Below are 27,033 nucleotides of genomic sequence, written 5' to 3'. Positions count from 1 at the left end.
TGTGATGATGAATAGACGTAAAAAGAGTTGTGTATGTCAGATGATAAGTGATCCGTTGTATCATTGAAGTGCTTTTCTCAATCTATAGTAGAGAAGTTTTCTTTATAGTTGAGAGTAGAGACTACGCAAGAACTCTACTGTACTGTACTGTATCGGAGAAGTTAAAGCAGCTAGTTCTAAGGCTTTTACAGCTTCATCTGACATGAGTTCACGGTGCGGAAGGGTCTATGAACTATAAAAATTCATCCTTGGTTCTTGGGAACCTTCGTTTATCTGCTTCATACGGTACGTCAGTTTGCGGGGTCGACAACGAGCGAACGTGGCCAGTTGGTGTTGTTACAAATCGAAGGGTCCAACCAAAGATTTGCTTTTTTTTTAAATGGCCCCCGCTAGTGGGGGCCTCTCGTACCCCCTATCTATCCAAAGATTTGCTGGTTCATAGCTGACCCAATTTATTTTTGATACAGGTGTAATATCTTTATTCATGTATGAATACTTAGAAGAATAGACGAGAGCAAAATCAGCAGGACTAGACATGCTTGTATAAAATGACGTATGACGTATTTAATTGACATTGAAATAGGCTGATGACGAACGCATCATTTCGAAGATGTGTCATCTACGAAGTCATTTATAGTTTGGGCGCATCGCACGTGCAACCGATGGCCGTCGGGGCTGAAAGGTGTGGACAACACGAGCTGGTAGAGGCGGCGTGGGCAGGTTTCCCACTAGGTGGACTGTCGACATAGTTGAGTTCGCTGAATTCGGGCAGCGCAGTACCGGTCATCGTGGCGACCTTTAAGAGAGGCCTATGTCTTGCAGTGGGCGTCCATCAACTGAAAAGAAGAAGGAGAAATTCTGGTCCACGAATTTTCTATGACAATTTGCTATATCGCAGTAGGAGCTTTGTAAACATTAGATATCGTATTGTAAAAGGGTGTTCATTGGCTATAGAAAGATTGACTGACTAACTCGGTGAAGTTACAAAGAACGCCAGCAAAAAGAAGCGTTGCCGGAGTTTCTTCCGCCATTTCTTCCAGCGCTTATGTTTTCTGAAGTAGTATTAGTGATACTAGTCAAGTAATAGTGTCGGAATGTTAAGCGGGCATTACCTACGAGAAGCAACCCAAACGGAGTACCACTAGTGGGTGCCCTTGAGCTTAGTCACTTCATGGAGCATTCACGGAAAGGATCCAAGAGGTCAGTGGCCTTCCAATCCGGCGAAATAGTCATTAACGGCCCAAGCTGATGCTGCCCCGGAGCCCCCGATCTTGCTGCCACTTCAAACCCGCGAATTCTGCAAATACCACTTGAGTAGAATGAGAGTCCGGTCATAAATAAAAAAAAATCTATGAAGTCGAGTCTTAGATATACAAAATTTGGCATTAACACTGAATATATAAGAGCCAGAGTATCATTTACGTAACTCCAATAGATAGTAACATTTGTATCGTTCACGCACAGATCATAATGAATATAAACTTTATATTGAGACATTTAATAGCTCTTATCCTTACACGATGTCCTTAGAGCGTCGCGTTTCCCCGTATTAGTCGTTCAAGGCGAACGCGGTGAAATATTTTACATAAAGCGACGACGCAGGTTGAATCGTTCGATTGGCAGCGCACGTCAGTCGTGACGTCATATTCCGGGTTTATATTTTATAATTACTAGAGATCTCCACAGAATCATTTGTTTAGTAAAATTAACTTTCGAATTCCTGCAGCAAGAACGCGTTCTAGATCTCACTTTTTTTTATTAACGACTAACACAAATATCGGTAAACGTGCACCCTTATACAGAATGTGTGATCTCCACAATTCATATGTTAGTGATATTGATATATTCTCGTGCTCTCTTGTATCTTTTAAAAAACAATTTTGTTCGAAATTATTTAGTACATACAACGCAATTTAAACCATAATATTAATATATAAACAAACAATATAAATATATAAACCATAGTCTTTGATCACTGTTTAGTAATGTTTTTATTTGTTTTTTTTTCATTGTTTGACTATAAATCATTATATGTTCTCAGTGAGATAGTTATAAGGTAACAACTGTAACTAATTTTATTTTTCTAAGTTTGTACTTTCTTACTGCCTTTTGTTACTGTCTATCTCGAATAAAGTAAATAAATAAATAAAATAATAAAACCAATGAACGGCAAAATGTAGCTGTAACTGGGGCGACTGGTAATCAGAACAAGCGACGTCCGGCGTGTGTCCTATTTGAGTATTTTTAGGCGTTTTTTTACGACGCGAATAAAAGTTGTTCTCGTACTCTCATTGTACAGCTTAACCCTCTCGTTGCGGAGCGCCTAAAAATGAGTTACTTTCGCAGCGGCCGACGCGATATATATGTCATATATATGTGACATATATACATATATATATGTATATATGTCACATAACCAAATACGTGTCTACGAACGACATGTATTTGGTTATGTGACAAAAGAGCCGCACAGGAAGCGTGTGCAGCTGTAGCGTTGATGTTTGTTACACGATATTGTAAAACAAATGTACGGCGCCAGAAGGCGGTGTTCGCTGTGAGAAAGCGTCTATATCCGAGCGCCAAAAGGCGCTGTTCGCTAAGAATAAGTGTCAATAGTCGAGCGCCAAAAGGCGCTGTTCGCAGCGAAAGGGTTAAATGAATCGAAGGACGTGGCCAGTTTGTCTATATGCTTTGTAAAATAATTACTAAAGCCGATAATTAGGTTAAACATTTATATATTAATTACAAATTACTTCAGATAGATAAAATACAGTCTAATGTGATTCTGCATTTCTATTCATTGCCAGTAAAACTAATGTAGTGTTAATATAAAATAACAGATATGTCGATTGTAAATATCAAAGATATCCTGTATAATTAGTTAGATGTGTAACTTAAAATCATCACGTATAAAGGGACTACTTTGAAATTCGTTACAATATTTTTTTTTATTTGAATGCAACAGGCCAATGTCTTTGGCAGTATAATCTGCAGGGACATATAGTAAACAATATTCAATTTTAATATGCAGTAATACGGTTTCTAGCGCTTTTTAATAAAATATTATTTTTATTAATTAGCTGTATAATATATGTAGTGTCAAGATTCTGTAGTGGCGACCGCGAGCCAATAGACGTGGTATGCGTGGGCCTCCCACTATGTGGACAAACGATGTAGGATCTGGATGCGGCCAGTGCAAAACCGACAATGGTGGCGATCTTTGTGGGAAAGGTATGCTTTGCAGCGAGCGTTCATCAGCTAAAAATAAAAAGAAGAATTAGCAATATATATGCTATTTAAAAATTCGCACATTTACAGCTTTTACACCTATAGCCAATCGCCCTTAATAACTATTCTTTACAAAACAGTTCGTTTTTTTAATTTAAAATTTGAAGGAAGAATAAAGTTAAATATGATTTTGCATTATCACGCAGTGCCGACAAAACAAATTTACTAAGATATATATACTTTAAATATATATTAACTACAAAATACAGTAATGTTTGAAGACAAAGGTCTTTAGTAAGCAAAGGTCCAATATTTAGCCACTTCCGCACATGCAGTGGTAGTCATGCGAATGCGAATCACACAACCGCCACCACCAAATTACTCAACACGTGTTTCACCCCTTCACGGGGCATCTTCAGGAGTTATGTTACACCGATTAGTGCCAAACACAGTGTCTGGCACTAATGGAGTGGATGCTTGAACCTTGGAGCGGGCATCTATGGGTTAGAATGACAATAACAGTTGTCCACAAAAAAGTTTTTACTAATGAAGTTTAGAGAAAGTTATAACAAGTTTTTCTTTCAAAACTAACAATAATTTATATTGTTCTGTTTGTCAATTAAATAGCAATACTTATCTAAGGTCTAATTAAACTCTTTTATATGTAATTATGATAATTTAGAGCGGGATAAATTAAATTTACAAGGTTCATTGACCCGTGTAGTCGCGAATGCGACTTGCAGCGCTCGGCCCGTACACTAGTGGATGCATATTTAACATAACAATGGCCGCTAAACACGTCCGCGCGTCAATCATTTGTTTGCGTGCCATCAGATTTGCTAGAACTGCAAATAGGACGAACGGCTCCATGTTTGCCTGGACTACCTTTTTTTTTGTTATTGGTCCCCCCTGTTGGGGACCTCTCGTTCCCCTATCTCGTGTGGGATAGGGATTTTTTAATTCTAGTAATTTATTCATATTTTTTATTATTATGCCTTGACTACCTCAGTGTTATAGACCTTCAAGGAATGTGATTCGAATCAAAGTTTATCAAAAAACTCGCTGTGCGAATGATTATATTACGTAGTACCACAAGTTACTTGCCTGTAATTATGATAGAAAATATAAATTCACAGCGATTTTTATATAAATACTAGCTGATTCCGCAAACCTTGTTTAGCAAAAAAAAATTATGTTTTTAATTTAAAATAAAAAATAACGGTTGATCGTAAAGGGGTGGAAATTTAAGGTTGTATGTATTTTTGTATGCTGTATCATAAAAAAACAAAAAATTTTGTCAAAAAATCAAAAAAAAATTTTTAATGGTGAACAACACTTATCACTTAGGGGTATGGAAAATATATAGAAGCCGATTCTCAGACCTACTGAATACGCATATAGAATTTGGTAAAAATCGATCAAGCCGTTTCGCAGGAGTACGGTAACTAACACTGTGACATGGAAATTTTATATATTAGATATTAAATATGATTTGTACTGGTTAATAATACAGGATAATTGGTTGTAGATGAAGGTTTGAAGTGGTGAAAATACTGCCTGCGTCCAGTTACTTTCTGCAACTATAACTATGTAAGAAAGAAAAGGACCAATATTTAGCCACTTCCGCACATGCAGTGGTAATCGTGCAACAAAGTGCACCGCCCGCCAGCCCGCTGATAAATGCGTATGCGGCAAGTAATGCGAATCACACAACCGCCACCGCCAAATCACTCAACACGTGTTTCACCCCTCCACGGGGAATCTTCAGGAGTTATGTTACACCGATTAGTGCCAAACACAGAGTCTGATAGACTCTGTGTTTGGCATTTTTTGCACGACTACCACTGCATGTGCGGAAGTGGCTAAATATTGGTCCTTTTCTTACTTAGGATGGACTTCCGCAAGGTAACGCCTGATTCCATTGAATGTCGGTCCACACTTTGTTACCGGCTCGTGGTCGAGAACCTTACGGTCCAAACGGCACGAGCGATGTGCCACACCTACTGCCACTTCGAAAGAGCAATTCTTCGAGCTACGTCAACGATCTTGGTTCCTCTGTGAATCTTCTCATTTCATATTCGATATATTGCTCATTTGCTGTCAATTAATGTAAGATGCATCATATCCAAAAATAGATTTGAAGAAATTATAAATTACGTAATAAATATTTGTATTACTACGTATCAAAATTAATTATTGTTTGCTATCTGTCGCTGTAAACTTTACGGTATTGTCGGAAGATGTTGGTCTGTCGTTTTCAATTTTAAAAATAAATAAATGTAATATATTTAATAGTGATCACTTTCTACATTTTATAACATGGAAAGGAAACCTGTATATGAAAACAATTTATAGGGAAATCGTTCAGAGTAAATTTTGAATTATGAGGAATAATAGATGTGGTCTACCGAGACCGCTGTACCGTGCCTTTGGTATGTACGCGGCGAGACGAGAGGTAGAGGGGTGGGGAGTACTGGCCGCTCTTCGAGACTTTGAGTTTCTGGTCAGCTCCTAGCAGATCAGCATTCCGAAACGGTAGCTTACTACCTAGATATTTTGATTTAAAATATTAGCTAGAAGAAAGTTTTTTTTGCAAACGGAATATGAACTTGTAATAAAATAATCGCTGTACTTTTTGTATCTGGCTAGTTTTGATGACATTTAAAAGGTTTTATTTAAAAAAAAAAAACAAGATAGAATTAATCATTTGTACTAATTTTTCACATGGTTGGAGATATTTTAAAAAATTTGGATTTACAATTTATGTTTATGTTGAACAGATGGCACATTACCCCCAGCCGGGGTCGCTGGAGGCGGCGCTGCCGCTGCTCAGCCGACCGGACCTGCGGCTGAGGCAGCAACTGGGGGAACAGCTGGTGGCGCTGGTGCGGCGTGAACCCGAGCTCACCCACGATATCGCCGCACAGCTGATCGACGCGGTCGTCGCCTGGCTCAACGGCGGTAACTTCAAGGTTGGTCAACCCTTCTACTTTTTTAAAATTTGGTTTGATCAGTCTAGTTTGTATTGGACATGACGCCAATTTAGATCAGCTTGGCCAGACTGGATTTACCCCGAGACCTGGGACCTTTATTGGCTTTTATTTTTTTTAATGTAATTGAGATAAATAAAAGCCAAAATGTAAAAAACAAAAATAAAAAAATTGCAAACAAATAAGACTGACAAGGAAAAGTAATAAAGTGATATAGAATAATAATACAATATAAGTAAAATGTAAAAGTAATGAGGAACGAATGAAAGGCGATACAGAGCGAAAGGGAAAGACAGTGGAATTGTGGAAAGAAAAATGAATGAAAGATAATATGAAGTATGAAAGAATAGAAAGAAAATAAAAAAAATGGATGTGAAAAAATTAAATAAATGTAAATAAAAAGTCCCTGTCCCACACCAGATAGGGGGTACGAGAGGATCAAAAAAAAAACCTTCTACTTGTCTTGGTAACTCTACCACAAACTAACACCTATACCATAGAATTGTCAAAGGTTCCTCAACCTACAAACAGTAATCGATTTGGTTTGCTTATATCAATTTTATCGTCCCACGTCCCTGAACAAACTTGTACGTCCTTTTTTGGGTTCCGGAAGGTCATTGGTCCTGATAACTCAATGTTAAGCAAAAAGTTATATCTGTGTAGAAATTAGCGCAATATACTTTCCTCTATGATAACAGGGATATACAGGGTGGTCGGTTATAGGAGTAAAGGCTTTAAAAGGGTGAGTGTAATAATTAATTTTTCAGCAAAAAGAACCTTTAAAGCAGTGATTCCCAAGGTTCTCTATATCGACCCCTAGGGGTCTATGACAACCTGTAAGGGGTCTACGTCAGCGAAAAAAAAATTGGGGGTCCATGAAATGAAAATGTGGGTCCACGATAGTGGATCTCAACACATACACTGATAGTACCTATTTACTTACATCATACTATCTTACAATATCAAAACATTCACATTATTTTTAAAAGTACCTATGAAGTAAAAAATAATATTATATATGTTTATAAAATTGTGTAAGTTGTAGGATGTTGGTATAACAGATTGGTTTAGTTGGTATAGTAGATACAAATTTTTATTTTGAGTAGTTTTAATTTAAATTCAATTAATAAATGTATAAATTAACATGTGTTTTTACTTTAAGTTTTTAACATTAAACTTCACTACAGTTAGAAATTTACAGGAAATCAATATCAGGTAAGTAGTGAGTCTACTCAACACGGAAAAACATGGCAAGGAGTCTACGACACAAAAAAGTTTGGGGAACTCTGCTTTAAAAGCTTTTTCCAATCTTATTTTTTTTTGCCGATAAAAAACACCACGATGATAGGTCTTGTGCTATTTGTTACCTAGACTATGTCGTCGTCTGCCCAGCGGAAGGCGCACCGATGTTGCACCAGTTAGAGGTTGCTACTTTCTGTTTACAGTGTACACGTCTCATTTGTTAATTGAATAGGAGTGATCTTATTGGCTAAGAAATGTACCAATATTTAGCCACCTCCGCACATGCAGTGGCAGTCGTGCAATAAAGTACACCGCCCGCCAGCCCGCTGATAAATGCGTATGCGGCAAACAATGCGAATCACACAACCGCTACCGCCAAATTACTCAACACGTGTTTCGCCCCTCCACGGGGCATCTTCAGGAGTTATGTTACACCGACCACTGCATGTGCAGAGGTGGCTAAATATTGGTCCTTTTCTTACTTAGGAGTGACTTCCGCGAGGTAACGCCTGATTCCATTAAATATCTTATCGGGTATTAAATGAAATAATGCAGACCGTAGGATTTAATTCCTCAAGCAACTAACTTCCTTGCTTCCGGCTTACCTGTTTGCTACTAACCGATTTGTTTATTTTATTTATTTGAACCAAAACCCCAGCCTAGTTTTATAGTACACCGCAAGTCAGAATTTTAATTATTCTGTGGCGTCATCTGTTAGTTCGTGGTGGCTCCACGTCAAAGTTTAATTATTAAAACAATTAATAACCAGTTAACAATACAAAAAGACATCTTAAACACTTAGCTTGACATTGAAAGTTTATAGAATACGTAAAGTTTAACTTAAACTCTATAAATGACCCTATGTGAACAATATATGAATGAATAAATTAAACCATTGACCTTACAGTTTTTAACCTTTGGGTTATCAAAGCTCAAAAAATTATTGTTGTAGCAAAAGAGTAAAAGTGAAGGTCGAACGTGGGTCGACATTTAAGTGTAACGTAACGCATAGCTTTCTATTTTCACGCCTGCCATACGTGGCTATTGTAGTACATCCCTTTACAAGTATATTTAGATTATGGCTTTCTTTGGGCTAAAACTTCAAAATCAAATATTCGTAGCTAAACTTAAATTGTGATAAAATTTGAAAATCGAATCTTTGATAGGGGTCAGTAAGAAGTAAGAAAGGGACCAATACATACCTAGCTACTTCCGCTATGCTATATATTAGTAGGTATTTATTAGTCCCTTTCTTACTTAGCATGGACTTCCGCAAAGTAACGTCTGAATCTATTAGATATGGCCAGTGAGAAATTAAATAAGATAAGTGTCAAAAACCAAAGAAATAAAGTAATAAATGTAAATATAGAATCAAGGAGGTGATAAAAGTGAGGCGATGTATGAATGGATAGAAATGGAATGGGAGGGAATGAAAGATGATGTGAAAAGAAAAAAGAACGAATACACCAATACCTCGCTTTGCGACGTTTCGTTTTGCGTTTTTTTCGAAGTTGCGTCGCTGCTTAATTAGTAATAATTTTCACTGCGTCGTTAGATTTTCAAGGTTGCGTTGTTATGGGTCGAGTCTTTAATTTTTTTTAAATTTTTTTTTCCAAAAGACTGCAACACTTGTTTCTAATTGTGCCATGCCATCAAAACTCGGGGATTCCCTTTCTATCTAAAAATCACGCAATTTGAATACAGTTTTATTTTCACTTTGTTTTGCTAATATTAAGAGTTCAATTTCAATTACGTAGTGTGTTGTAATGAAGTGTGTTGTGCTTTTTTTAAATAGAGAATAATAAATTTATATAAGTTTTTACGTGTTGTTTCTGGTTACAAGAAAGGTAAATATTTTTCGAATTTATTTATTGGCAGAGTTGTATTATTTTTGTTTTTTAAATGTTTACTTCGTTTAATTTTCTTTTAAAAAGTAGTATTTTCGTGACCCTGGAACCTATCTTCGATCTTTACATAGCTTGCTATAGAAAATCTTAATTCACTATGCGGCGTTTCAATTTGCGTCGTGTTTTTTTGGAACGTAACCACGACGCAAAGTGAGGTATTGGTGTAGTATGTAAGATGGATGTAAGATGAAAAGGAAAATAAAACATTACGTAAAAAAAAATTGTAAAAAAGATCCCTGTTATTTTATGGTAAGGGGGTACGAGGAGTCCCAAAAACAGAGCCGTACAAATCTACGAGAAGTTCCAATCAGAGAAAAGCCTATAAACTCAGTCGACTTTTTTATGATCGCCTTCAAAAATGTTCTTAACACGTTCCGTGCCGCTGCAATTTTTGAAGATTTTCCATTCAGGCCGCGTGGGGCGACCTGAATGGTATACGACCCACAATTTAAAAACTAAAAAAAAGTTGTTTAAGGCGTATGCTTTACACTTCTATATTGCAAAGCTATGATTAGCGGAAAAAAAGTTATAAATTTTAATTACGTGAAGTTATCTATATTCGAGCCTACAATTCATTTGTTTAAGAATACTTTGTTTTTCAATGATAGCTGCAAATTGCCTAGACGGAAAGTGCAGCGGGGATCATATACGCCATACATGCTATGGAATGTGTTAATATAGTAATGAGAGAGTTTCACTCTCAAGCCGTATTAGTTAAAAATCCTGGTGTTGTTATGCGGGGTTATGATATGTTCCTATCACATTTTGCTGGGGGCTTATATGTTATTTATTTTTCAAAGTGTGTAACGGTGATTTTTAATGGAATCAGGCGTTTTTTTGCGGAAGTCCACCCTGAGTAAGAAAAGGATCAATATTTTGCCACTTCCGCACATGCAGTGGTAGTCGTGCAACAAAGTGCACCGCCCGCCAGCCCGCTGATAAATGCGTATGCGGCAAACAATATGAATCACACAACTGCCACTGTTTAATCACTCAACACGTGTTTCACCCCTCCACGGGGCATCCTCAGGAGTTTGATACACCGATTAGTGCCAAACACAGTCTCTGTTTTGGTTGTAACAATAATATTGCTAATATATACTGAAAAGCTATTAACGACGGCTATATTATAACACTAAGCTTTAGGAAACGAGCGACAGCATCGCTACTGATGCGTGTTAGTCGCATTTTTTATGGCCCCCCATATGGACCTCTTGTACATACTGTCTTAGATAAGCAGGGACAATATCTTGTCAATAAATATTTCACTAACTTATTTATTTTCATTTTCATTTTTTATCCTTCACCTTTTTCTTTTGTTCATCAGATTCTCTTCCATTCCTTTTCATACGTTATTTTATTTACGTCACCTTTTTGTTGGGAAACATGGGCTCTGAGTCCAAAGAGGCTGTAAAAGCCAGAACGGCTAACAGCGTTCATCACCAATCGAATATAGCTGGTGTTTAAAACACTGGCATTAGTTGCGTGAAATCAATAGCTGGTGTACGCGTGAACTAAAATAAACTGATTAGGTTCAGACCGAGGTCGGCTAAGCGCCTGTCCCTGAGCGCGGTAATCAAGTTTAATGTTAATTCCACTGTGGTTTCAGTTTCGGCGCCGATATATTGTATTGTTTAATGGAATCAGGCGTTACCTCGCGGAAGTTCATCCTAAGTAAGAAAAGGACCAATATTTAGCCACTTCCGCACATGCAGTGGTAGTCGTGCAATAAAGTGCACCGCCCGCCAGCCCGCTGATAAATGCGTATGCGGCAAACAATGCGAATCACACAACCGCCACCGCCATATTACTCAACACGTGTTTCACCCCTCCACGGGGCATCTTCAGGAGTTATGTTACACCGATTAGTGCCAAACACAGAGTCAACTGCATGTGCGGAAGTGGCTAAATATTGGTCCTTTTCTTACTTACGTTGTATTGCTTTCTAGAAAGTTCCGATGATAAGACAAGATGCAAAGCGAAACATCGATAGCTTTCTGTATAATACATTGCAGGGAAACATTCTTCAAATTTTATTTGAAAATTGGAATTGTTTTTTTTTAAAGTTTACATACATTTAATTATAGCATATAGGTGCCATTTTATTCGATAACTTTTATGTATCTTGTAGGTAGTGACGAGAAATTTTGTTCATCGATAAAACATGACAAGAAGACTGCCTAAAGAATTTTAAAGACATGGAAATAAGCAGAAATGTAAAGGTTAGCGCTGTGTGGCGGATGTATTAGAAGATTAGAGAAAAAGTAAAGGAAGAACGTGAAAAAATTGTAAATGTGTCTTTAAAAAAGATGGGGCTGTGTGAGAGATGCGCAATAACGGGGGCCTTTTAAAAAAAAAGTCAATTTTGCTGTGTGACTAAATAATGGTCCAGAGAATGAAAGACCACAACACTATTAGTTACTTTCGGTAGTTTTCTCGAAGCTTCTTGCTTTTATGTTATCAGTTTTCCATCAAAGGGTTAAAACTTCATAATAAACAATGCCCTTTCAATAACACCGTACATATGGCATCGCTTGTCTGAGTTTACTCATGTTTTGCCACAGCCAGATCGATCTGCGACCGCGGTCTTTTTGGACCGTTCAATCAATGTCAACGGTTCGGTTTTATAAGGATCACAAATTAATATAAGGTTTATTTCAGTGAGCTTGAACAAGTACCGTTATGTGGAGGTTTTTTATAAATTGGATAAAAACTGTTTTGTTGTTAATCTTAAGCTCTTAAGCTAAGTTTTAACTACTGATATGCGCGTTATTATATACTTAAAAATGGACTAATAGAAGATCAAAATACCCGGATTGAAGACACCTTATTCAACTCTCTGCTATTCTTACTTTTACTGCATTAAGTTTTTAGCGAATCGTGCGTGATTTCCACGCACAAACACACACACACACACGCACACACAAACATATGTTTGTGTGTATATAGGATAGTTACCAATAATACTATGTACAAATGTATATTTAAATGTACATTACACCTATGTCTTGTCACCTTTTCTAATCTTGTAATATACACAAAAATATATTTAAATTCTATTGTATCTCCTAGTACCAATGTTTCGACTGCAAATATTCTATAATTGTAATAAACGGAATCAGATTTCTTGATAAAACGCCGCAAAATATTAATAGACTAACATTAACAAAATTCAAAACGCATCTTATAAATAAATTGACGGAGAAAGCTTGTTATATAATAAACAAATATTTAAATAACCAGAATCCTTGGCAGTGATGCCGCTTGATTGTTTTGATTTAATTTAAGCTGTACCTGTTAAACTGTATTTGTATAAATCTGTGTAAAATTTTATTAAAAGACATGTTGTGGAGTTTCTTCATGCTTCTCCACAAGTATAAAATCTTGCAAGAGTAGAGTCAAAAGTGGTCGATCAATAAGAGTTCTGTTAAAAGTTCCAATGTTAAATAAACGTATTTTATCTTAAAGTGTACAGACATTGTTACGGCCATCGAAGATTCTAGAATCAGGAATGAGATGATGAAGAAAGAGTTCTGTTAAAAGTGATGATATCCGTGTACAGTGCACGACATCAATAATTGTCTGCGGTATAATTTGTCAGTTGGAACACGACGCGACTCGGACTTGAGCTATAATAAGCGATGCTCTTTCACGAAACGCAACAAAACAGCGCAGAAAACGCACTCGCGACGCGTCTGTTACTTCGCACGACTGTCTATAATTGATATAAGTATGTATATATGTCTTATGACAAATTATAATACTCGATAATGGATGTCTTACGATCTTATATAAATACTAGCTGATCCCGCAAACGTTGTTTTACAAAAAAAATTAAAGTTTTTAATTAACAAATGTAAGATAAGGGTTGATCGTAGAGGGGTGAAAATTTAGGTTTGTATGTATTTTTGTATGCTGTATCATAATAAAATAAAACCCAAAAAATTGTCTAAAAAATTAGAAATAAAATTTAGGGGTGGACCACCTTTATCACTTAGGAGTACGGAAAATAGATAGTAGCCGATTCTCAGATATACTGAATACGCATGTAAAATTTGGTAAAAATCGGTCAAGCCGTTTCGGAGGAGTTCAAGTTCGAACACCGTGACACGAGAATTTTTTATATTAGAAATACCGCTATGCGATTAATACACTTTTCTGGAATGTAATTTAAACTTGATTAAATGTTTTTTTTTTGTTTCAACTCCTTTTTTTAAGCTGATGGACGCCCACTGGCCTGTTCCAAAGAGAGCAAAGTTTACCGGTCTATGTCTCCTCACGATATTAACTAACATATGTCTTATGACAAATTATAATACTCGATGATGGATGTCTTATGATCTTGTATAAATATAGACAGCTATACGATTAATACACTTTTCTCGAATGTTATTTAAACTTGATTAAATGTTCTTTTTTTTTCGTTCTAACTTCTTTTTTTGGCTGATTATTGCCCACTAGCCTGTCCCAAAGAGAGCAAAGTTTACCGGTCTATGTCTCCCCACGATATTAATTAACATATGTCTTATGACAAATTATAATACTCGATGATGGATGTCTTACGATCTTATATAAATAAAGACTGCAATGAGATTAATACACTTTTCTGGAATGTTATTTAAACTTGATTAAGTTTTTTTTTCGTTACAACTTCTTTTTTTTAGCTGATGGACGCCCACAGGCCTGTCCCAAAGAGAGCAAAGTTTACCAGTCTATGTCTCCCCACGATATTAACTAACATATGTCTTATGACAAATTATAATACTCAATGATGGATGTCTTATGATCTTATATAAATAGAGACCGATATGCGATTAATACACTTTTCTAGAATGTATGTTAGAATGTTTTCTAGAATTTAAACTTGTTTAGATATGTTTTTTTTTTCGTTTCAACTTCTTTTTTTTAGCTGATGGACACTCACTGGCCTGTCTCAAAGAGAGCCAAGATTACCGGTCCATGTCTCCCCACGATATTGACTATGTCATTAGTCCAACAAGTGGGAGGCACGCCCATGCCGCGTCTACCGAGTACCTGGTTGCCACTCGAGGACCTTTCGACCTCAACGGCCACCGCTAGCACGAGCAATGTGCGCCGTCTAGTGCCACTTTAGACGAGTTATTCTTAGAGCTACGTGGGTAATCTTGGTTCTTCTGTTAATCTCATTTTTGATTCGATCTGGAAACGATATTCTGAGCATAGCACCTCTGCATTGTTCTATGAGTGACGGTGAGCCTATAAGGCCCGTCGTAAGTGATCACGTTTCGGATCCATATGTCATCACCGGTAACACACTTTGGTCAAAGACCTCTTGCCATAAACTCGACTGATATTCGTTCCGCAACTACCGTATTGATCCGATTTGGCTCCGTGCGAATCTAATTCGTTGTTCTGAAATTGCTGAGAAGATAAACAGATTCGGAGAAGAATCTCCGTGCTCTGTGAAGGCTTCGTGAAACTTCTGGCTATTCAGCAAACCCAAAAGCCCAATGCAGGGACGTTTTTTGGCATGAATGATGGAGATACAAACCGAATCGAAGATCTTGAAGGCTATACCGGAAAAAGACTTTTCCGACTGTTTAGAGAACTGAAAAAAGCGTTTTATCGGACGGAGATTACTTGATTGAAACTTGGGATGAAATTGATTTGGAATAATAAATAATTTACATTTTATTAACAAATTCACCTTATTTTTTATCACAGTATTGCCATAAACAAATCTGTTGAAATGAAACGGTCGCCAGTGTATGTTTGCGACCTAGATATTTATACTGGTCTAGTACCTGTATAGACGTTTCATGGCCTATTTTACGGACCCACTCTAAAGTATAGCGTATAATGTGTACACAGGGCGAGGATTGGAGGGTGGAGCAATATAAGGTGGTAATAACTATAAATACGTAACCTTTTATATAAATGAATACCCAAAAGTGTTGCTAAGCGCAAATTTCGTAACCGGCTCTACCGATTTGGCTATTAGTTAATATGCTTTATTAAACATGCTAGAAAATATACGTAGTTGCATAAAATAGTAAACAAAATAGTACAATGCGATCTTATCACACGAGGCAATTACTTATAGCTAGCCATAGTATGGAAACAGTAGAAGCATAAATAATTAGTTATATATATATTTACATAAATGTTATTATATTATATTATTATATATACATAAATAGTAGTTTATTAGGTAATTAACGTGTACATATAGACAAAACATATATTACATATTTAAGACATTTCTTAAGACAATTTTTTTCAACTATGTAGGTATATGTTTCAAATAAACAACAATGCTTTGTTCTGTAAACAGAGAAACCACGTTTAAAGTTATTTTTTAAGTTGTCGATTCCTTTTTAAAGTTTATTCTGCAATATTTTAAATTATCAATTTAACATTTAAAATACCAACTGCTTTACCGACCGGCGACCGCAATGGACGCCGTTATAACACCATTGTTAACAGCGCCATCTATGAAGTGTCAAGGTTAAATAGACACTGCTTTACCGACATTAAATAAACGAGGTACAATACAAAACAGAATTATTAATGAAACTATTTTCTTTACATATGTATACAAAAATACATACATACATATAGCATAGATACGGTATAATATATATTTATATAATATAATACTTGCCTCGGGAGAATAAAGAAATAAAAAGTAAAAATGAATCACAGGATATATAATCAATGGTATAGTAAATATTTTGAAACGGTTTTTTTTTTAAATATTAGTATTTTTAAAATGTTCCTTTTTGAATTTTTGGGAAAGATACGTAAATTAAAAAATTAAATTAGTGAAATCATTTGAATTGTTGAATATCCACAAAAAAGTCGATAAGGGTTTCAAAAAGATATGTATCTACCCTTCGTAAATAGATAAAACTATCGAAAGGTTAAGTTTTAGATTGATTCAAGAAACGTTGACCATAAACTCTTTTAAAAAGAAGTTTTGTTGTGTTTGTTCACAGTGATAGGTTTTATCTGGTTGGGGTATTTTCGTAATTCTTTAGGTGGTTTTCGTCGTTTTAAAATAAAGTCTCAATTTTTTCTTCCAAGTGTCATATGAAGATATGAATATAAAATTTTCGGAATCTAATTGACATTACTTTTTGTACAAACCAATTGTATGATAAATTACTCTATTGTTCCAGGTCGCGCAGAACGGTCTGGAGGTGCTGACGGCGTTGGCTGAGCGCATGGGACCAGAGTTCTCACATTTTGTACCGTCTGTTTTGCCCCACATCATCGACAGGTCAGTTTTTTATTCTTTCATCACCTTCATTATCAAATCAGCCGGAAGACGCCTATAGGCGTCCCTCAAAGTTGACAGGTCTTGCGTTGATGGTGGGTTTAACCAAGCTGTGGTCTACCGTGGTCTACTCGTGGTTCAGTTAATGCAGTCTTCTTCTTTTCATCCGATGGACGCCCACTGCAAGGTATAAGGCTCCCCCAAAGATCGCTGTGATGACTGGTTCTGTGCTACCCGCCTCCTATTGCTTCTGTTGATGTTAATGCTGTTAGCCCTAAGGCTTTTATAGCTTCATCGGTACTGAGTTCACGGAGCGGAAGGGTCCGTGAACTAGATTTAAACTAAAAGCTGGGGAGGCGGCCTACCAGTTGCACGGGGACGCTTGCACGTTGTTAAGGCTCTTCGCGGTAGAGCTTTGACGGGGTGTGTTGCTGGAGTGTGCTTGCGGGTTAGGACGGCAGCGTGGACCACAGGCGAGCCGTAGAGGGATCCGGATCCAACCACGGTTCGCCCACGCTGTTCGCGGGCGTTGTGGTGCCTGCCTCCCACGACCTTAACTATATCGTCGGTCCATCTACTGGGAAGTGGGGAGGAGGGGAGGGGGGAGGTAGCCACGCCGCGTCTGCCGCCTCATGGTCGCCACTCGAGAAACTTTCGGCCCGAAAGGAAGGGGCTACGGTTGCACTAGCGATGTGCCGCGCCTACTGTCACTTCGAAAGAGCAATTCTTCTAGTTTTTTTTTTTTAATGATTTATGTCATTATTATGCCTAGTTTTTTAAGGCAACGAAGAGATATTTAAATAGCACTAGATGTGAATAACCGACATAGTCCAGCGGGAAATGAGCTTGCCACTCGGCGCCTAGAATAGATAGTCGATGGATCTTTAAGGCTTTAGTTTGGAAACCACGGACCGGAAAACCCAGCGTAGACCGTCCACGACAAGGACAGACGACCTGGTTAAATATACAGAAGAAGCTGCACGCGGGCTCCCAAGCGATCATATACGAAATCTGTAGGGGAGATCTTATCACATAAACGTGTGTTAAAAGGAGTCACAAGCGGGCCGCGTTTTCCACATCCCTGATTTAAACACTCCAAAAGCATAATTGTTAGAATCGTTTATAATTTAATTACGAAGGGAGAGTAGTCTGGTTGACGAAACAAGGAGGTATCACAAATCCTGGTACAAGTGTCTCTACGAAACGTTGGACCTGTTGCACATTGAATCAGGTAGAAAACTATGGACCCTTCGTTATTTACGTAATGGGATATATAATTACCTAGTATCGAATTACATGTGGTTACCCCTTGCGGTTGATATTACCTTGATATATATAAACGTTTCTAATACAGATTTTATAGTGAACACACATTAAGAGAACAGTGACTCGTTGATTTTTATAGTCTTTTTAGGTCCATCACGCAAGGGACCTTTAACCACTTCGCTACGGTGATCTTCTTCTTCTTTCCCTTTTCCTTTTATTTGTGGTCGGGTCTTCTTATCAATTTGCGCCAGGCCACTCTATCCTGGGTTGTCTCTGCATCAAGCTGAAGGGTTTCCAGTTCCTTTCCGATATTAGACCACCACGTAGCTTTTGGATGCCCTCTCTCTCTTGGGAATTCTGGCAGGCTTAAGGCATTAAGGCATAAGGCACTTCGGTACGATGATTGTTGAATACAAAACCTTACCCGCAGCTTAGCATCGACTTTAGTCGTCAACCAAGAAGTTTTAACCAAGCTGTACAATTACAGTTTGTTATAATTACATTAGGTGAATGTAATGCGTCGTATCAGATATTGTGTGTGTATTTATTCAAAACTTTTATTCCTTATGTTGCTTGTTATAAAAGTTTTCTGTCTTTACAGACTAGCGGACACGAAGGAGGGCGTTCGTGCAGCGGCGCGAAACTGCGTGGCGATGCTGGGCGAATGCCGTGCTGCCGCCCCCCGAGCCCTGCTCGCGCGTCTCACGCCCGCCCTGCAGCATAAGGCGGCACACACGCGCGAGGAGGCGCTGCGCTGCATTGGTTCGCTGCTGCACGCGTAAGCTTTTTTTTTGCCTTCATATTCTTTTTTTTTATGACCCCCGCTATTGGGGGCCTCTCGTACCCCTTATTTATGGTGGGATAGGGACTTTCATTCTTTTACACATTCTCTTCTCTTTCATTCTTCACATAATCTTTCATTCTGTTCTTTTATACCACAATTCTGCTTTCTTTTCCCCTTTTGCTCTGTTTTACCATTCTTTCATCTTCTTTTCATTTTACATTTTCTTAATTTCTAGTTTTGTTGTATCACATTTTTATCTTTATCTTTATCACAGTTTAATATTATTTATTTTTACATAGTTTGTTTTTGTTTGTTGATGCCTAACTTTTATTTTTTTTCTATTGCATATTGTATAATTCTTTTGCAATAACTGAGGAATTCTTTCATGGTTTCTTTTCCGCCTATCAGGGAGGGTATTGTCTCCTCCATGATTTCAACGCCAGATGCCTTCATATTCGCACAGTATTTGAGTACAACCTGAGCTATCTTTCTGTCTGCGCAGAGTAGTTAAAACAGTGGTCCCACTTGTGGGTTAATAATGTTCGTGTTCAGGCACGGTGCGGCGGAACTGCAGTTGCGCGCCGCTGTGCCCAGCTTGGCTGCGCTGGTGGGCGACCCCAGCAGCGCCGTACGTGATGCCGCCCTTCAGCTCCTTGTCGACGTGTACCGGCATGTTGGTGAGTGTAACTCTACCTTGGGGAGAACCCCTAATTATTGAACTCTACACGGTATAAAAGATCATATTAAATTTTCAATTAATTTAATTTTTATTTCTCTAACTACCAAGTTACACCTTATTACATCAGCTATCTGTCAGTATGGGTCCCGTCAAAATGGGTCTAGACATTTCGGAGATTAGCCAGAACAAATAAACAATTTAAAAAAAATGTAAATTTGATATAAGTACCATATATACATATACACACACACATATAAATATAAATATGTGTGTGTGTGTGTGTGTGTGTGTGTGTGTGCGTGTGTGTGCGCGCGTGTGCCTGTGTGTGCGTGTATGTGTGTGTGTGGTTTTGTGTCTCAAAAGCATCAAGTCTTGATTAATACCAAAATAGCTGAATTTTTTTGGAAAAAAACTAGCATCAAAAACTCGATTGATGATATCGTTCATTAACCTCCGTATTCGCCTGGTACGTCTTCTGGCTATTCAGCAAACTCAAAAGAACAATATGGGCCCGGCGTTTTGACACGATTGAGATAATGAAAATCGAATCGGAGAAGGCTTTGAGCTTTACCGAAAAAAGATTATTTCGACTGTTTAGAGGTCTGAAAAAATCGTTGGCAAAAGTGCGTTTTATCAGACGGGGATAACTTTGAAGGGGTTGAAATTGATTTAAAGAATAATTAATACATTCACATTTTATCCAAAAATTCATCATCCTTTTTTATCACAGTATAACGTTGTGCTTTGTGCAGGTGAGAGGCTGCGGCAAGATCTGAAGAAGAAGGAACTGGTGCCGGCGCAGAAGCTGGCTTTACTGGAGCAGAAGTTTGACGAAGCTAGAGAAGCTGGACTTCTATTACCGCCTGGTGAGTGCTTTACCAGTGTTTATTAAGACGCAAAGTATTCATTGAATTACACTTATCTCCCGATTTACACGGTTCTTATTTTACACGGTTTTCCAAGAAAGTTTTTTTTTTTTAATAACCGATGTTATTACCATCTCCCATAGTGTAAATATTTCTGCTTCGAATCGGCACAAATAACTTCGAGTGATGAAAGTGAATTCGAACCTTCGATTCCGAAAAAAGAATGAGAGTAATTTCTAACAGTGATAAAGGATAATAAAACACCTTTGGTTTTATTTTTTGTTCTTCTTTTTAATGTATTTTGTAATTTAAAAAAAAACAGTGTTTTCGTAATATTTTAATTTGTTAATGCATTTTATTTTTATTTCTGTGTACACCAAAAAATATTGAAAAAAATCACAACTGTTAAATAACAAAATTATGCATTTTCTGCAATTTTTTCGATTTACGCGGTTTTGATTTGAAAATTTTAAATTTTCGATTTACAAGTTTATCATACAAAAGGTTGTATAAATATTGTAATTTGTGAGTTAACTGTATAATGTAATATTGTCTGAGGAATATAGATTATTAAAAAAATCAATGAAATATGAAAATTTAATTACAGCAACTCAAGGTGTCGACGAATCGGACTTCGTAGCCCGTACAGTGAAAAGAACGATGACAATACCCACGTCTGCACGACGAGATGACTGTTCGCCTGCCTCTACTCCTGGTCAGTGTACGCCTCCATGCACCTCCATGCACCCTACACGTAGACACCTACGCATATGCACCAACTCTTATTACAACATACTATCATATCTTTCTCACATCATGTACTAGTCAATTGATCAAAAGTTTACACTCGCTTGTAATATTTCATGAAACAACATGTTAAAAATCTTTTGTCTCAAGTATTTTAAGTTATATAGCTTGAAAGTAAATCGCTATCTCACTTTATTAAGGGTAGTGTAAAAGTGACCACAAAAATACTTCTCTTAGCTTGTAGGCTCTTAGATCAGGAAGTGTTTAGAACTTCTGGCTATAGAGTTAAGAATGCCAATATAGAAGAATTCAATCTGATTGTAATTTCTATCATATTTATCTTTTCACTCTTCTAATGATATATACAAGTGGACGCTATGAATGATTCTATGTGAGCAATGAAAAAAATAAAGGATCATTAATTCAGGTACACATATAAACTTAAGTTTCAGAACATAGGAGCCCACTATGAGATTTAGGTCTCCCCCAAAAATATCTGTGGAAGATATACCATAATCGCCAAACTTGGCAGACAGTGTAAATTATATAAGATCCCGGGAATAGAACCCGCGACCAACTATCGCGTCTCGGTTCTCAATTGCATAATGTCTCTTATGATAAGTATGTAGGTAAGGATGCGATTACACAGGAGGCATAATGTCAGTCTACATCGATCGTTTTCAATGCGCGGACATATTCTTTTGATCTACTGTTAGTAGTTCTAGCAAGAAAAAGATGGAGACAGAATTTTTAGTCAACCGAGAAAAAGAAAATAAAAAAATTATTATCATAAATAAATAAAGTGGCCGCATGTAAACGCATCTTAATATTCCTTTGCATTTTATGCCCACTTCATTCATCTCTCTTTTTCACTTACAAAAATACCGTTGAAAAAGCGCTATTAACTCTGTCCGGAAAACAGCATGTTATTTTAATTATAGATAATATATTAAAAAGCTTCATTATACTTTTTAACTAACAAATTTTCTTCTCTCTTCCAACCCGGACTGCCGCTGGACCTTCGATCATAAACCGCCTGGGTGGCAAACACGGAACGGCTTGCCGATGCACTCATCACCCATTTAACGACGCATTGATCACCAATCACATCACTATTCACCGTCACAGCGTGCGAACAACCAAAGAGGACCGTGCCCGGGCTGTACAGCCTGCCGGCTAACAGGAAGCCACCGCCTCCTGCAAAGTTACCAAGTGCTGGAAGTGGTTAGTATGGATGGAATTCAAAAAAGGTTTTATTTAAAAAAAAAGATTCATAGCTTCACTTGGTATGTAGTGTCTGAACGCAACATAGTATATACTTCTTCAATCTTCGGTTCTGGTTTTTCAAATGCTTGAGCTGATGCTTTGAAGGTGTCTGAGAAGTTGACATTGTGTATTGAACATGCATTTGGATTCCATAAAAGGAATTATATTCCCCCTGCTCTTTAAGGTCCTAAAACAGTGTTCCTCAACTCTCTCTCTCTTTTTTTGCGATATTCCCCATCTTAAAATTCATATAGCCACCTATTTAACATATATAATTTTTATATTAAAGCGAAATTGTTAAACTCGTGTCAGGTCAATTTTGGAATTGCCCAACTGTGAAACGTGGGCGCCGCTTTGGAAAATACTTTTAATATGATAACTATGGAGTATCTGCTACCACTACTGGGAAACGTAGCATGTTAATCTTATGGGAAGATACTGGATGTAAGAAAATTGTGGAGAGGTTTATGTCCAGCTGTGAACGACTTACAGCTGAAGAGATGAATATCAATCTATGGCATGACAAAGGTTGCAAACGTGGACGACGCACAGAATGCGCTTAATCAGGTGTCTCTTTCCCGCAGTTGGCTATCACTGTCGCACGCGCGATCGCTGATTGGCTGACTATATTGTAGTATAAAGGAGGGGACTATTGCCTAGAGCTGAATGATTGGTGATGAAGTGATTAGCGTAGGTTTTATCAGCGTGTCAATCATGGAACAAATATCTTTTTAATATTTCTTATTCGTTGATGTTGTGTGGGTAGGGGGCGGTGGAGGCGCGGGCGTTGGCGAGGCAGGTTCGGTGTCATGGGAGGCTTTCGAGGCGGCTTTCGCTGCCACGGCACCGGCTGCCATATACGGCGCACGTGGTCTGGACGACCTGTGTCGCCATGCTGCTGGTCTTCTGGGCGACCGCGCTGCAGACTGGGAGCGGCGCGTCGACGCGGTACGCATACACACGAACACTACTCAAACATACCCATGTATATACGTACAAGGTCTGTGTTAGGCACTAATCGGTGTAACATAACACCTGAAGATGCCCCGTGGAGGGGTGAAACACGTGTTGAGTAATTTGACGGTGGCGGTTGTGTAATTCGCATTGTTTGCCGCATACGCATTTATCAGCGAACTGGCGAGCGGTGCACTTTGTTGCACGACTACCACTGGATTTGCGGAAGTGGCTAAATATTCGTCCTTTTCTTACTTATACACAAATCCGTGTGTCAATTAATACATATGTCCAAGTATGTATATTACAGTGCTTTAATACATGAGCACTGGTAGCCCAGCGGTAAGTACTGTGACTTGTGATGTTAGGTCGTGGATTCGATTCCCGTCACACAGTATTTTATATGTATTTTACACTATTTATTAAAAAAAACTATGATACATAAAACTGTCTATATGTAAATTTGCAAGGTATGAATATATAGAATAGAAGGGGTGAACAACCTTTTTAATAAATCGGCCTTTATTATAAAAGACAAAGAATGCAGAGCAAACTTCATAACTGCAGGAGGGTGATTAAAAATGTTATCGTGAGGAATAAAGTATAAAATCGAAAATTAAAATGGGGTCGGGTAAGCAATTTAAACAAAAATAAAAATATTGAAATAAAGAAAAACGAAAGAACTATAAACTGTGATAAATATACATTTGTAATAAAAATAAATAATTAAAGCTCGAATAAAATAATAATAGACTGTGATTATTATTGTTACAGTAATTTCTATTTATTATAGTTTTATATTTAAAACTAGAAATGTCTTAACAATATTTATATAGATTAACGTTTATACAGCAAATGTGATACGACAATTTTACATTTCATGATTTAATGGTTATATGTTTAAACACGAGTTTAATAACGAATTTACAATAGTATACAAAACATTTAATTTTGGGAAATTTTGCTTAAATATACGAAAATAAATTTGGAAACATATCCTCCACACTTACTAAAGCTAATCTTAATTCTATTAAAATAACTTATGCTGTACTAGTAGTATGTTTACTTAGTTGAACTTATTGTTTACAGTTAAAGAAAATCAGATCGCTGCTGACAGCAAACGCACACGTGCAGTATCCGAGCGAGTTCGCTGCTCACCTCAAGGACCTCTCAGTGCCTTTTCTAGTCGTCATCAAAGATCTGAGGAGCCAGGTAAACTATCATCCATGGTAACCCTCTTTATTTCTTTCATATCACACTTCACTAACATATTCTTCTACTCTTTTGCGCACTCTTATTTTTTTATTTGGCTCCGTAATTGGATGACTCTCTTACATTCTCTACCTTGGGTACATTATAAAGTTTTTAACTTATATATCATTTTAATCCTCATCTCTTGTCCTTGTATCTTCCACATATCTCTCTTTTATTCGTCACATAATCTAAAATACTTTTTATTACTTTTTCTTTCTTTCTTACTTTACTGTTTCCTCCAGAAAACGGATTTTTACATTTTTATTTTAGCAACCCAATTTTTACTTTATTTTTTCCTATATTATAGACCTCTTACCCGACTAGGGCTTATTTCTTTTAATGACTTTACTTATAACTTTTTACTCTAAGAAGATGTGACGTCATTCTTCCTTTTTTATTAGTATGAGAATTTGTCCTCCTGCATCTTTCCTGCAACCGAAACTGAATCAATTCCTTCAGCGCCAAATACGGGACAACTGATAGAGGGACCAGATTCTGACGTATCTCGAAAAATTTCTCGTCTAAAGTGGCAGTGGACGGATATCGCTCTTGTAAGCGATGGTCGTTGGACCCAAAAAGTTCTCCGGTGGCCACTACGAACCAGTACATGGGGCGTGGGTTGGCCTCCCATTAAATGGACCGATGAGATAATTAATGAGTGAGGGTAACGCAAGACTGGTCCTCGTGGCGATCTTTGGGTTAGGTGTACACCAGGCGATAACATCTATGGTCTATAAGATAATGATGATCATATAAAACCTGAACGGAATTTGTTGCAATTTCCTAGATCAAGGATCCTTTGGAACCCTCGAAGCTTTGTAATTAAGTTGAAGATTTCCATCACGGAGGTTCACATTAATTAGTTTACAAATTGGATTCTTAAAGTTTTTCTCCAGGTACAAAAAATGATCACCATAAAAATTGGAAGATATTTTTAAGGTGAAATTAACAGATGACAAATGTTTCAGGTGGTACGAGAAGCTTGCATAACGATTGCACACTTGGCGAAGGTTTTAAAGCATAAATTGGACCAGTTCAGCCTCTATATCCTGCAGGAGGTGATCAACCTGATACAGAACGCAGCAAAGGTTAGTTTACATAACGAAAAGTTAGTTAATATTAAACAAACCGGGTCAAATGACAAATTTTAGACTTTTGCATTGAAAATATAAAAGACGCTCTAATTTTTCTGCTTGTAATAGATATAGTCAATATACTATTTTGTTTAATGATTATAAGTAAGAAAAGGACCAATATTTAGCCACTTCCGCACATGCAGTGGTAGTCGTGCAACAAAGTGCACCGCCCGCCAGCCCGTTGATAAATGCGCATGCGGCAAACAATGCGAATTACACAACTATCACCGTTAAATCACTCAACACGTGTTTCACTCCTCCACGGGGCATCTTCAGGAGTTATGTTACACCGATTAGTGCCAAACACATAGTAATTATTATAAATTTTGTGTTTTATTTCCTTGCTGATCATAATTATTACATTCAAGCGGGAAACAAAGTCGGGTCATTTGACTTGCTATTGTAGTAACAAACCTCACTGAGTTTCTTGTTAGTTCTCAATAGATGGCGCTTGACGAACTAACGTAAACTTTAATTTTTAATCTGACCATTATAAATTGTTGTGATGATTTCGCCTAATAAAGTAATTTTGTTTTTGACTTTTATTTACATAATATGTAATAGCAGATTTAGACTTTAGACATTCTTTACCAGTGAAACCAAGCTTAAAACAAAGCAGAAGAACCAAGGTCACTTAACTAGCTCGTAGAATTGCTAGCTGACTGACTACCATGAGCTGATATACGCTGTTGGTGACACAGTTGGGGGGGGGGGGGTCGCTGGATTGCAGGCAGCTCCAGGTCATTGTAGTGATCTTCGTATAAAGTCCATGTCTTCCAGTAGGCGTTTAGCGGAATTTCAAAATGCTTTTTCTTAATATGTTATTATCATTTACATGAATTTTCTTTTTAGGTGGTATCGTCAGCAGGTACAGTGTGTTTGCGCTACATCGTGACTTACGTCCACTCGCCGCGGCTCATCCCCGTGTTGACCACGAACCTCACCACCAACAAGTCCAAGGAGATACGCTCTACCCTCAGGTGAGCACTACACCATGTACAGCTCGTGCCAAACTTCTATTACCCTCTGAAGTTGTTTCGTGCGGTACAGTCAGCGTGAAAATGCTTAAATCAGTGTTTCCCAACATTTTTTGTCCCTCTCTAACCATTCTAAAATGATTAAAAATGTAACTTGAAGTTGCGATGGTTAAGTTGCGGACAACTGTGTTGTATAATGAGATTTTAACCATTTTTAATTTAAATTCAATAATAAATGTATAAATTAACATCTGTTTTTACTTTAACACTAAACTTCACTACAGTTAGAAATTTACAGGAAATCAATATCAGGTAAGTAGGGGGTCTATCCAACACGGAAAAACGTGGCAAGGGTTCTACGACACAAAAAAGTTGACGATGCCATATTTACCGCAATTATTTAAGAGTTTACTATTTTCGTTAAATTTTGCATCGAAATCTAACATTGCGTTTAATTATCCCTAAACGAAAGTGTTAAA

General features: G+C 37.4%; 1 protein-coding gene across 1 annotated transcript in view; it reads left to right on the top strand.

The window, feature by feature from the left end:
- The window catches only part of chb (chromosome bows), a 76,522-nt gene that overhangs the window by 15,239 nt on the left and 34,250 nt on the right, over nucleotides 1–27,033 (top strand). The window contains exons 3-13 of the mRNA XM_068765858.1: nucleotides 6,009–6,200; nucleotides 16,528–16,628; nucleotides 18,493–18,669; nucleotides 19,228–19,352; nucleotides 20,107–20,220; nucleotides 20,828–20,935; nucleotides 22,096–22,191; nucleotides 23,000–23,181; nucleotides 24,277–24,399; nucleotides 25,410–25,529; nucleotides 26,430–26,557. Of these exons, the coding sequence (XP_068621959.1) occupies nucleotides 6,009–6,200; nucleotides 16,528–16,628; nucleotides 18,493–18,669; nucleotides 19,228–19,352; nucleotides 20,107–20,220; nucleotides 20,828–20,935; nucleotides 22,096–22,191; nucleotides 23,000–23,181; nucleotides 24,277–24,399; nucleotides 25,410–25,529; nucleotides 26,430–26,557 (1,466 nt within the window). The remainder of the gene's footprint in view (nucleotides 1–6,008; nucleotides 6,201–16,527; nucleotides 16,629–18,492; nucleotides 18,670–19,227; nucleotides 19,353–20,106; nucleotides 20,221–20,827; nucleotides 20,936–22,095; nucleotides 22,192–22,999; nucleotides 23,182–24,276; nucleotides 24,400–25,409; nucleotides 25,530–26,429; nucleotides 26,558–27,033) is intronic.

Source organism: Battus philenor, unplaced genomic scaffold, assembly GCF_028537555.1.
Source record: "Battus philenor isolate CCGP_79_NKW_IND1 unplaced genomic scaffold, ilBatPhil1.0.hap1 SCAF_20, whole genome shotgun sequence".
Classification (NCBI taxonomy): domain Eukaryota; kingdom Metazoa; phylum Arthropoda; class Insecta; order Lepidoptera; family Papilionidae; genus Battus; species Battus philenor.
This window is presented reverse-complemented; position numbering and strand designations above follow the sequence as displayed.